Source organism: Neomonachus schauinslandi, chromosome 13 (genome assembly GCF_002201575.2).
Source record: "Neomonachus schauinslandi chromosome 13, ASM220157v2, whole genome shotgun sequence".
NCBI lineage: Eukaryota > Metazoa > Chordata > Mammalia > Carnivora > Phocidae > Neomonachus > Neomonachus schauinslandi.
Window position 1 is genome coordinate 75,886,338 of NC_058415.1, and position 12,995 is coordinate 75,899,332.

The window sequence follows — 12,995 nt, forward strand, 5'->3', positions numbered from 1 at the left end:
GACGAAATCCAGGTCTCCTACTCCTCCGCCATCTTGCTCCGCCCCCCAGTCCAGAACAATTCTATCTAGAACTGTACCCAAGGATATTTAATTATGAAGTAGCAGAGAGTCTTACAATGTAAGACCATCTCCCATACGAATTACAAGTAGAATACGGCTCTAAGGCACTCTATTTAAATGTTATGCTGCCATGTATATATATTTTTAATTTCCCCTTTAAAAAAAAGATGTTCATGTTTCTATGGCACTCTGCTGCTTTTTCCTTTAATCTGAAAGAACTGTCACTAGCCCCCGGCTTTGAGGTGGCCCAGTCACAGCCAGGTTCATCTCAGACAAACCCTCCTAGGGTGGAGCGCATCAGCACGTGGCCAGCACCATCGCTGTGTCCTGCCTGCACCTGTCAAGAGCCCTGGGAGCGGAACTTGGGCAGGACACTTCTCAAAAATCTCCTCAGCTCTCTCTTCAACAATGGGGAAGTCAGTTGGCCTCAAGTGGGAATAGAAACAATCTGGGCTCACTGTGAGACATACTTCTGATCAACCATCTGTAAAATGGGAGAGCCCGTGTATTCTGTCTCTAGATCTGGAAAACCTCAAGCCCTCCATAATTTCACTTAAGGGACCTGTTGTTGTTGCTCTGCATTTTGAATGCAGTTCCCTTTTACTTCCCTTTCAATAAAACAAGCCCTGACAGCCCTCTCCTTGAGATTATTACAGAGTTGTACCATCTCAGGCCAGTGCATTTAGGAAATATGTTATTGGCACTCACCAGCGAGTGAGATGCATAAAGAAAATATTCTAATGACAGTGGAGTTGAGAGAGCTTTGATCTCCCTCCAGAGCTGCCCTCATGGCTTTGACATGCTGTTCTGGCAGAGGGGGGGAAGTCTGGGCGCCTTGGCACTCTGGGGCTGGCCCCCCCTGCAACTGACATTCCAGGGGACCCACAACCTTCACGGTAGGACCCAGGGGCGTGGGCTGTGCAGGAAGCAAAGAGACACTGAGACACCTCTCTTGAAAGGCAGCTTGGGGAGAGAGTCTAAATGAGGAGGGGCTTTCCAGTTTAGCCCAACATTTCCCAAACTCTGTTGGTTGTGCTGTTATTTTATTTTTGGCAGAGGCAGAGGTTAGGGTTGGGGGGAAAGGATTATGGTCACATGTGTCTGGGAACACTCACACGCTATCTGCTGTATTCCCAATTTGCATGTTAAAGGCTCTGATAATGCTTGCAGTGAAAAAACATATGCACTGAACATTGTTTAACAGAGCATGTCCTAAACCCATTTGAATCAGAAAACTCTTTTCCTTTAAACGCGCATCTGCTTCTTGTGGATTTAGCCCTCTGTAGACTGGGATTTGGAAAACACGGACCTAATTCACAAACTCACTGAACAGAAAGGGATTCTGAGCTGCAGACCGGACAGCAGAGTGTAGGGTCAGAGGCCAGACACTCAGGCAGTGTAGGCTCTGTGCAGGGATGCTCAGCTGAGGGGGAGCCTGGGGCTGTAGTCCCTCCCATGCTTGACTCTGGAAGCCATGCACCCTGGCAGGGAACTGTGTCCCCCTGAATGAAGAGGTGATTTACTAATTCACGCAAAAGTGCTGCTACACATAGGCTAGTGAATGGAGGCTTGTTAGGCCCTTCTGTGTCCCTTCTTTAATGCCTTGGGCAAGTCACTTCACTTCCCTGAGCCTGGACTTCTTCACCTTGTTTTGAAGTTACACAATTTAAGAGAGTGGTACTCAACACCTGCTGATCAGTGGTCTGTCTGACTCGCTCGCTCGTTCGCTGCCTAAAGTTTTAGGGAACACAGAGATATGAAGACTTGGTCCCCACCCACTTGAAGCTCATAGCCTGATTGAGAAGATAGGTGCTCATGGAGAAGATAAAGCAAAGCAGGGTGAGAAGTACTAGAATCAGAAGGGGGAAGCTCTGAGGAGGGAGAAGTCATTGTCAGCTAGAGGCATGATGATTTTGGTGCTGTTAATAATTACCAGTGTGATAACAATAATGTAACAACAATAGCTTATGCTAATCAATGTGTGCCTTCTACCCATCAGGCACTGCATGAGGCACTTTCTTTGTGTGGCCTCTGACCCTCTGAGAGGTGACTGTCATCCTCCCATTTTATAGGTGAGGGTGGTCAAGAGTGGATTGAAGCTGGACTTTGCAGGGACCATAAGATTTAAGAGGCTCAGGAAGGAAGGTTGTGAGGCAGAGGAGGGAAACCAATGGGCATGCGTAAGGAGTGGGCATAATCGAGGGAACCCAGAAGCTCCAGGGATGAGGACACCATGAGAAATTGAGGTTGAGGTTGCTGGAGGAAGAAGAAGCTTGGGTGGTGGGGATGAGATGTGGGAAGCTGAGACCCTGAGAAGCCCCCAGAGGCAGACAGTTTAGGTTTTTCCCCAGTAGGAGAAAATAGGAGACCAGAGCATAAAGGGGAGTGTGTGCACAGGCTGTGCTGAGCTGTCTCTTTGAATCCTGCCGGTCTGCTAATTGTCAGAGAGGTAAAGCAACTTGCCCATGGACATCCAACTCTGAGTAGTACTGGCACTTAAATTAATAAACACATCGAGATTTGGATTTGTATTGATTTTCATGGAGCATGGGTAATGATTTTTTTATTTTTTATTTTTATATTTTTTAAAGATTTTATTTATTTATTTGACAGAGAGAGAGGGAACACAAGCAGGGGGAGTGGGAGAGGGAGAAGCAGGCTTCACACTGAGCAGGTAGCCCAATGTGGAGCTCGATCCCAGGGCCCTGGGATCATGACCTGAGCTGAAGGCAGACGCTTAACGACTGAGCCACCCAGGCACCCTGATATTTTTAAATAGATTTGACCAATTTGCAATATACACATGAGGCTAACCTTCCCACGGTACAAAATGGAAAGCCAAGGGGCCCTGGGCAAGTCTTTTTCCTTCTCTCTTCACCAATCTCCCTAGACTCTGATGACCCTTCTCTATTTGACCTTCTATGCTTTCACCTCCATTCGTTGGCAGGAGAGATTAAACATTCTCGAGGTAGGGGAAGAGAAGAAAATACCCACATGGACTCCTGCCGCCCTCCCCGCCCCGAGATTTTCCCTTGATGCATTCGGGAGACACCCAGCTTGGCTCTGAATTGGTGGGAAGACCTCCGCCCACAGAAGGAAAGTTCTTAGCCACAGAGCTGTTTTCCTTTGGGTGGCCCCCCCCAAAAGACATGGAGAGAAGAGAGGCCTGGGGGGCCAAGAACCTGGATGGCTGCCATGGATTCTTCCTCTTGGGGGAAATGGAGGCTTCTTAAAGTGTGAAAAAAAAAAAACCCACATACAAGCAAGGGAGAGGCTCCAACATCCCACATGTCTGCCTTGGGCCAGGATGAGTACCACCCCTTGAAAAGATTGGCTTCTGCAATTACAACTGAATAAACAACCAATTAAAATGTCTCCCCCGCCCCACCTCACCCCATCTCTTCCTCTCACGAAGCTTTCTCAGCCTAGAGCGGCAGGGCAAAGAGGTGACTTTGTCTAATAACATCTGTGTTCTCTGCCTGAGAGAATGCTTGATGGAAACGGACAAATCAATTAGAAAAAAATAAATAACATGGAAAGGGCTTATCCAAGAAAATCTCGGCTTCTCTTTGTTTTCATTTGCCCACGCATTGTTTCCCTTTGCACCGTGGCCCTGCGTGAGCCTGGAAATGAGAGTGAGGCTGTGGGAAGAATTGGACACATCGAGATTTGTGCTTGGCTTTGTCACTATTTATGTGATCTCTGAACCCCTGTTCCTTCATCTGTAAGATGGGGATAAATAATAGGAATAGCTAAACACTGATTGAGCTTTTCTACATGCCAGGTATTGTCCTAAGTCCTTTATGCTTCCTTTATTATGTCCCAAATCCTCTGGGCAACCCGATGAGGTAGACTGTTTCGTGTGTATAGATACTGGGGCCCAGGCAGTGAAGTACATTGACCAGGGTGACCACACATCGGGGGGGAGGAGCTGGATTCAAACCCAGGACTCTGGCTTGAGAACAAGTCATCCTACCCACGATGCTGCATAACTTCAAATACTGCAGAGATGGGACGACAGGTGTTCGCTAGCATGGGGGCTGGCATACAGCAAGTGCTTAATAAATGTTGGTTTTCTCTTTCCTCTTTCCTTCTCTGATCACAGAGTAGACTGGCCAAAACTCCTTATGAGGCTTCCAGGCTGAGAAGGTGAAGGTTAGGATTTCCAGGGCGAGAAAGCATGGCAGCAAGATTTTGGGTCAATATCTGAGCGTGTGGCCATTTTGAAATTGTTCAGTTCAAGCCAGACATGGCTATGACCTCTTTTGGCCCTGTCTGTATCTCTAACTCATGTTCACCTTTTTTTGAAGAGCCAGAAAAAAATTGTCACATGATCAATTATGGGCTCTTGCTGATGTCTGATGTAAGGGATGAGGAGGGCTCTCTAGGTCTCAAATGTATCCATTCCCATTGGAGTAGAGGGGTGGGTCTGTGACCTGTAGGAATGCTCTGGGAAGCACCAAGTAGCTGCTGCTAATCCCAGTGTATTAGTAAGGAAACTGAGGCCTCATAGGAAGGAGACCGGGACCTAAATATTTTAGCTTTTTTCTTTCCCAGTGTAAATTCAACCCCATCGATATCTACTGAGTGCTCGCCCTGGGGGGGCAAGCCCTATACTGAGAACCCGGTAAACAGAAATGGATAAGGCACATGCCCTGCCCCAGGGAGCCACAGACAGCGGTGGATATAGACAGGTGGAGTGATGATTTGGAATGGTGTGAATGCACATACTTACAGGAGGTGGATGAGTGTAGAAATGGTAAAGGAGGTGGAGGAGAGATGGGAATCAGGGAAGCCTTCCTTGAGGAGCGGTACCAGCATGGGCTTTGGATTTGTTCATCATAGGACAAAATGCAGAGCAGAGTCCCTGACAGAGGGAACAGCTTGAGTGAAGGCACCACAGATGATGCATCATGGTGGGTGCCCCCAACCCACAGTGGAAGATTCAGGAGAGGGAGCTGGGAGAGATGGGGCTAGAGAGGGAGGCAGCGTCTTGGGGGCCATGCTGGGGACTTTGGACTTACTCTTTCACATACAGGAGGCCCTTCTATAACCTCAGGAGGGAAGGAGAAGGGAACTGTCATAAGTATTCTACCAGCCAGGATTTGTGTCAACCCCTCAGGGACAGATAGCATTATGAAAAAGGAAACAACTTCCAACCCGCTGTGTGACCTTAGCGAGGTCTGAAGCTTAAGTCTCTTTTCCCTCCTCCAGAATATAGGCATCATAATACTACCTACCTCAGTCTTATTAAGAAGATTAAAGGAGATAATCCACGTAAAGTTGGACCACATAGAAGGGCCCATCAGACATTAAGTATCATTATTCATAGGCTTCATCTCACCTACTACATCAAGCTGCCTACTTGCTTGTTTATGTATGTTTTTATTTATTGATTCATTTCCAGCCTTACTCAAGAAATGATTATCAGCTGCTCACAAGGATACATGACAGCAGACATAAAATGGAGGCTGAGAGACTCAAGAGAGGGGAGCTAGATGCCTCTGTCGATTTAGAAAATGATCCGTTGAGTAATACGCCGGTGACTGATGGAAAGCTTTAGCATTTCAGTGGTGATAGGAGAGTTCATATTCTGTGAAGGAGGAGTTCTTACTTACTGAGCACCTAGGATGTGCCCAGTCTCTTTCCAAAGACCATTTCCTCCTCTCACCAACCTGTGATCATTCTACGTATTAAAGAGCTGATGATGATAATGGAGGGTTAGTTTGCTTTCCTGACCTGTCAGTCTAAGTGGTAGCCACTCCAAATACAACATCCCTCTCCAAGTCCATTTTACAGACAAATAAATAGAGGCTTATAGCATGCAGAATCATCTGGGGGGTGGGGGCAGCGTGATGCCCAGTGACAAGAGCGTAGGTTTCCAAGGTAGAGAGAATTGGCCCTGAAACCCAGTTCTGCAACTTTGGGCAATCTTTTTAATCACATGTGGGCCACATGTTCCTTATCTTGAAAACAGAGCAATAATGCCTCTCTGCAAGATTGGTATAGAGAGGCAAAGCAGGCCTCCTAGTGCAGCTCCATATTTGACAAATAAATGGTCTGACGTCCATAGTGAATGAGTGAAGTAGAGAAGAAGCCAAGACTAGAATGCATGCTGTCTTTTTCATGGTCTGTATTCTTGATTTGCATCCTCACTGTGTGGCCCTTTCATCAGGCAAGATAGCAAAGTCCTTAAGGGCAAAGATGTTGATTTTAAGTAAATGTACGCTCTAAACTGAACTCTGCTATTTATACGCTGAGCAAACTTGTCATGTCTCTTCAACTTAATAAGGACTTAATTTTCTTAGCTGTAAAATGGGATCATCTCCACTTGCTTTATAATATTATTGGGGGAAGTCATTGAGGTGATGTGTATAAGGGTTTAGCGAAGTGCCTGGCACATAGTAGCTCTTAATTACTCGGGGGAATAGCTGTTATTTGAACAGTACCTTTTTTGGATGGTGATGACAGCCAAGGTTCTTTTTTTGTTACAGAGCATACTTGGATGTTAATGAACTGAAGAACATTCTTAGACTGGATGGATCAACACACCTTAATATCTTCTTTGCAAACTCCTCGGAGGAGGAATTGGCAGGAGTAGCAACTTGGCCATGGGACAAGGAGGCCCTAATGCACTTAGGTGAGAATTAGAAACTTCTTCAGGAGGAAATTGGATTAGCACAGGAATAACTTTAGTGGTGATGATAATGGTGGTGGTGATCATGACCATGACGATGGTGATGGTAGTGGTGATGGTGAACGATCTCTTTACTGCTTTTCAGTTTACAGAACTCCTTAGCACTTCTTAGCTCATCTCCACCACCAAGCATTGCTCTGAAGGAAATAACATGATATCATTAGCCCTGTTTTGCCGATGGGGAAACTGAGACCCACAGAAGGAACAGGGCTTATCCAGGGTCACACACAAGTCCGTGGCTGAGCCACATTTGGAGTTCAAGTCTCCAGTTCTGTCTATTGATAGCGTTCTTCTTCGACCCCTTGCCTCTTAGCGCATGCAAATATCTTCCCAGTCCAGCAACCGCATATTGCTGACACAGCCAGTCAGGGCTTGGCTTGAGAGATGCCAAAGAGACAAGAGAAAGTGAGCTAGTTAAGACCTCTTTGTTCCTCCGTGGTCCACCAACACCACCAGGAACTCTTCTTACATCCAAAGTATTCATATCCATAAGCCAGGCATGTATTTACACAAACCCATCACCAAGAGTCAGAAAAGACAATGGTTTCTGAACCAGGCCCTGTAAGTAAACAGTGTAGCTCTTTAATTTTGATTTTTCTGCCCTCTCTTCCAGTACATGTCTGTATGTGTATGTGTTTTTTGGTAACTTGTGCATATTTGAAAGCATAGATAAAATGTTATGTTCTGGGCGCCTGGGTGGCTCAGTTGGTTAAGCCACTGCCTTCGGCTCAGGTCATGATCCTGGAGTCCCGGGGTCGAGTCCCGCATCGGGCTCCCTGCTCAGCAAGGAGCCTGCTTCTCCCTCTAACCCTCCCCCCTCTCATGTACTCTCTCTCTCTCTCATTCTCGCTCTCTCAAATAAATAAATAAATCTTTAAAAAAAATGTTATGTTCTTTTTTTTACTTCATATTATGCTACCTATATTATTCCACATGGTAGCAGTTTTCCTAATCACTTCCCACCCAACTTTTTCACTTAACATCACAAGACAAAAGCATCCTTCCGGGTTATTTCCATCTCTCTAAAGGTGATGTTTTTAATGACCACACAATATTCCATTTAGTGAGGGCACTACAACGTGCTCAACCTTTTTTTCCTCGATAGAATGTTCCCGTTGTTTACACCAATGGATAGCAATGCCTCCCTTGTTGAGCATCTTCATCTGGGGAGGTTAGGGCTCAGGAGAGTGACAGTCTTGGTGTTTGCCAAGGCCTGCTGCTCCCTCAGTGACACAGCCAGGGTCCAGTCACTGTCTTCAATCTGTGGTATCTTGGAAAGGAGGGATTCTGCAGCTTCACATGATAGAGACTTCAAACTCTAGAGTTAGTTCCCTCTAGAGTGCTCTCATTTCCCACTTGTTTTTAAGGGAATGAAACCAATGTGTGAGTGTGTGTGCGCACGCAAGTGCATGCGTGCTAATGTGTTGTTGTGGTATAAATAGAGCTGGAGACAAAGAGAAATCTGTAGTGGTTCCCAACTGGGGGAATTTTATCCTCTAGGAGACATTTGGCCGTGTCTAGAGATAGTTCTGGCTGTTACAAATGGGGGAATGCTACTGGCATCTAGTGGGTAGAGGATAGTGATGCTGCTAAATCTACAGATTTAGCAAGAAAGAATTATCCAGTCCAAAATGTCCGTCATGCTGAGGTAGAGAAACGCTGATGATGGATGGATAGACAGACAGACAGAGGTTGGGCAGAAAAGAGCATGCAACTTAGACACACATGAAGGTAGACGATTTGTTTCTATAGTGTGCCTGGTATGACATATGGGAATCCTACTGGCCCACAGCAATACACAGGGTTGTTCTCAGCTTTGATTCTACTTGGCAGTATGGCCTTAGGCAAGTCTCTTTCCTTCCCCAAGTCCCAATTTACTCAGGTTTTAAATGAACAGGTTAGACTAGATGGTCTCCAAGGACAGTTCTCGACACTGAAATGCTGTCCTATTGGAAAAGCAACTGAAAGGCTCTTGATCCGAGTCTTAGAAAGCTTCTAAAGTTAGAGAAAAATACTCCTGATGATTCTGTGAATTTCCGAGACTGGCTCAGGACCAGGAATACAGAAGGCTATAAATCCATAGCATGTTCTAGTGTTTCAGGATGATGTCAGACTCTATTTCACCTTTTAAGAGAAGCAGTGAAACAGGACTCGGGTTCTGGGCCGTAGCTCTGTGCAAAGGGGTGAGTCGGAGGGGATGAGGTAAAGCAAACAAAGCTGGCCCGGACATCAAGTCTACAGTCCTGTCATTATCCCCGGAAATACCTGTGGGGTCCTGCACCTTCCCAGCCCCCTGCCCAGTGCCTCCATGTTGAACCCTCATGGAGAAACAGAATCATTGGCACTGTTGTAGCTGTTTATTTTAGAGCTCACCAGAGATGCAAAGTCACTTTTCTAAGATCACACAGCCGGGGGCAAGCAGAATGAGGGTTGCTAACTGCCCAGGGCCCCCAGCCTCCAGCCTGCCATCTCCCCATCCCAAGAAATGTTGGCCAGAAGCAATTACTCCACATGAACCCCAATCAAACCCAACTTATTAGAAGCATACATATATTTTTACCTTCTTTTCCTGCTGTGATGCCATGATCCCTGGAAAAAGCCTTGGGTAGGAAGGGGATTATGTTTCATATTATGATTGACAGAAAATAATTGAGAGAGATTTCCTGTCTCAATTTCTCTTCTTCCCTGCCTCTCTGCCTGCCCCTTCTCACACACGCACACGTGTGCACACACCCCCACACACCCTCTCGTACATCTTTATCTCTGTGCTAGAAGGCTCTGAGCAGTTCAGAATTAATAGACTCCGTGAGCCCCATGACTGAACAAGCTCACCCTCCTGGCAGTTCAACCCAAGATAAAACTCGCCCCATGCCCGCCAGTTCAAATCAACATGGCCCTGCTTTATCACCATTCTTTATAAGACACTGCTCTGCACTTAAACTCACGACTTGCAGAGTGTTTGGACCTGAATTTTAACCTTCTCTTAAACACATTTGGATTTTAAAGTTTAAATGTTTCCCTACCAGCCTATATGCATTTCTCCAGTGCCTAAAATGAACATGAAAAATGCCGTCCATTGATTCTACTGAAATCTGTTCCATCTATCTGCCTAAGCTAAGCCATGCTCAATCATCGAAGACATGGGGGGTAGACCATGGCTTCTCAAACTAGAATGTACAGACGAGCCATCTAGGGCCCTTGTTAGAATACAGATTCTGATTCTGTAGGTCTGCAGTAGGGCCCAAGATTCTGCATTTTTAATCCCTTCCAGGTGATGGTCCTGCTGCTTATTCTCAAGACACTCATCGAGTCTTGAGTAGTTAGATACCCACTGACCCACTTTGAGTCATGGTGCTATGCAAGCTGCTTACGTGTGCTTAGGTGGACCTCAGAAAACTTCTTTCGTTGGGCTAATGTTCAGAGATTCAACACACATGTAATGAGATGCCATATTCCAGGCCCTGTAATTGGCACTCGTGGTAAAACTCATTAAGAGGCCTGGCTCTGGAAACTAAGGATCTCAAATTCCAGCGTGACACCTTTCCTAACTCCCGATCATGAGCCAGTTACTTCACCTGTCTGGGAATCAGTCTCTCCTATTTGGGTTGTGAGTTGAGTAAGTGTGATTATACAAATGAAGCCCTGAGCACAGGGCCCGAGGATACATGATAAATGCCCAAGAGACATTGGCTGTAATGACACTGTCCTAATGATGAGCTCAACATGATGCTGGCCCTCATGAGTGCTCAATCTCAGAGAGGACCAGAGATGAAGAAGTGGGATTCAGGGATGGTAATCAACTTGCTCAACATCCTAGCATTAGCAAGGGCAGAGTGAGGACTGGGACCATGGTATCTGACCATGAGGGCTCCAATTGGACTAGACTGTGTGAGATGTTTGTAAACCAGGACATGCCTTACTGTTGAAGGACAAGGTGGCAGCAGAAATGTCCACCAGCCCAGAAATCAAAGTCCTTAAATACTGATCATGCCCCTTCGTTAAGTAGTTTGAGGTCACCTCAGTTAGGGTGTCTTACTTCTTCGGTATTGGTGTTTTCATCTGAAAAATGGAAGGATTGCACAGAATGACTCTTGATACTCCTTCCTACCCAATCAGTGGTGCATATCACAAGTCATAACAGTTCTCGGGGCCGTGGAGTCACAGGGTGGAGAAGCCTGTGGTTACTTTGGGCAGCACCCCATTTGCCTCTGATTGATTGGGTGATTTCTGCAGCAGGAAGCAGAGTGCCACACTTGCTCAATGCTCTGGTTTTCCCTTTGCAGGTGGCATTGTCTTGAATCCGTCTTTCTATGGCATTCCTGGGCACACCCACACCATGATCCATGAGATCGGGCACAGCCTGGGCCTCTATCACATCTTTCGAGGCATCTCGGAGATCCAGTCTTGCAGTGATCCCTGCATGGAGACAGAGCCCTCCTTTGAGACCGGAGACCTCTGCAGTGACACCAACCCAGCCCCAAAACACAAGCTCTGCAGTGACCCGGGACCAGGGAATGACACCTGTGGCTTCCATAGCTTCTTCAACACCCCTTACAATAACTTCATGAGCTACGCAGGTAGGACTCCCCGCTCAGCCAGGCGCATGCGGCTGGGTGTCACCCACGGGCTCCAGTCCTGGCTCAGAGGAGCCTTGGGAAAGCTGCTTTCCTTTTCTAAGACTTCTTCAACCCAACAGTCCCTCATCCCAGACAATCAGGATGTGACAGTCCTTGTGTGAGATCTCAGGGGTTCATGGGAGCTGTTGCATCTGATGTCTCCTCAGAAAGACACACTTTAAGGAGCTGTCTGGGACCCAAGGTCAGGAGACCTACGTAGCAGTTCTAGTTCTACCACTGGGTCACCCAGTGCCTATGGGTCTGTCCCATTCCGTCTCTGGGTCTCCCTTCACTCAAGAAAATGGAATCTTCGGATCCGAGGAATCTTGGAGAAGGTTCATCTAATTTTGCAGTTGTATTTTTCTAAGCTGGTGGTTACTACAACTCTTTCTTTATCTTTCCTTTTTTTAAACTGCAACTTTCTCTTAAATATAAAGCTCTTATATTCTCCTTTACTCTTTTATTACAAAAAAAAAATAGAATGCTTTTGGTTTTACAAATACGAAATTACATGAGAGGGGTACATTCTTTTCCTAACTGTGTATATCCAGTCAAAGCCCTTTTTTATACCATCAGTAATAGCATTAAGGACTCATGGTTTGGGTTCAAAGATGTCCTGTACTTCTTTTAGAATATATCAAGGCCAATTCTAGCCCTTAGAGCATTTTTGGAAAGTTAGAACAAGGCATTCTTTTCCCGAGGCAGTCTCAGCCCTCCCCACTGGCCTCTTAGACCAGGAACCCTAGTGTAGGAAACCAATCCACAAATTGCACATGGTAGCCCAGCATCGAATTCTATTATAATATTCGACTTAGGTGTCTCTTGACCCTACGAAAACCAGCAAGTTCTGTGAAAGCGGAGATTGTCTCTAATGCACCACTGTATTCCCAGCACCTAGCACAGAGCCTGGTGCTTAATAAATGTTTGTTAAGAAGAAGAAAGAGAGGGAGGAAGGGAGAGAGGCAGAGAGGGAAGAAAATGAATAAATTCTCATAAAGGTTTAGAAAAGTGATTCTTATTAATTCTAATATTTCTCCTTGTATAACAATTTATGGTTCATAAAGGACATTAGTACACACTATCTCATTTAACTCACAACAAATGTGTGGGGTAGAAATTATCCCCATTTTACAGATGGTAATACTGTGGCTCACTAAAGTCATTTGTCCCAGGTCACATATCTGACTCCAGACATTTTTTTTCTTCTACTCCTGTGTGGGGCTGTAGGTCTCCATCTCTGCTTGAACTAGGAAAGCCCTCTTCCCACAGTTTTCCATTTCTTCTTTGGTTTTTGCCTCAGATTACATTTGAAGAGAGGATTTTGCTGCTGAAACCCCATGAATTTGATAATCCTCAGTAGGTCTTCCTGCTTTCCCATGTGGGCTGATGACCTCTGGGGGCTTCTGCAGTTTAAGGCTCCTACCATTCAAACCTGAGGTCTCTGGAAGGGTCAACAGCCCAACCTTGGCACCAGAAAGGGGTCTTTAGGTTTAGGTCTTTTAAAAAGACCACAGTGCTAGGTATTTCCTAAAAAGCAGATTTCCTACTGGACTCCCCTTCCCAGCCAAGCCGACATCCCACATCCGGTGCCCTGTCCCCTCACACAGCCCTGCTTACGTTCC

At 46.0% G+C, this 12,995-nt stretch overlaps 1 protein-coding gene across 1 annotated transcript in view; it reads left to right on the forward strand.

Annotated features, from left to right (window-relative positions):
- Positions 1 to 12,995, forward strand: part of PAPPA (pappalysin 1) — a 253,181-nt gene that overhangs the window by 64,828 nt on the left and 175,358 nt on the right. Inside the window, exons 4-5 of the mRNA XM_044920426.1 lie at positions 6,555 to 6,700; positions 11,041 to 11,334. Of these exons, the coding sequence (XP_044776361.1) occupies positions 6,555 to 6,700; positions 11,041 to 11,334 (440 nt within the window). The remainder of the gene's footprint in view (positions 1 to 6,554; positions 6,701 to 11,040; positions 11,335 to 12,995) is intronic.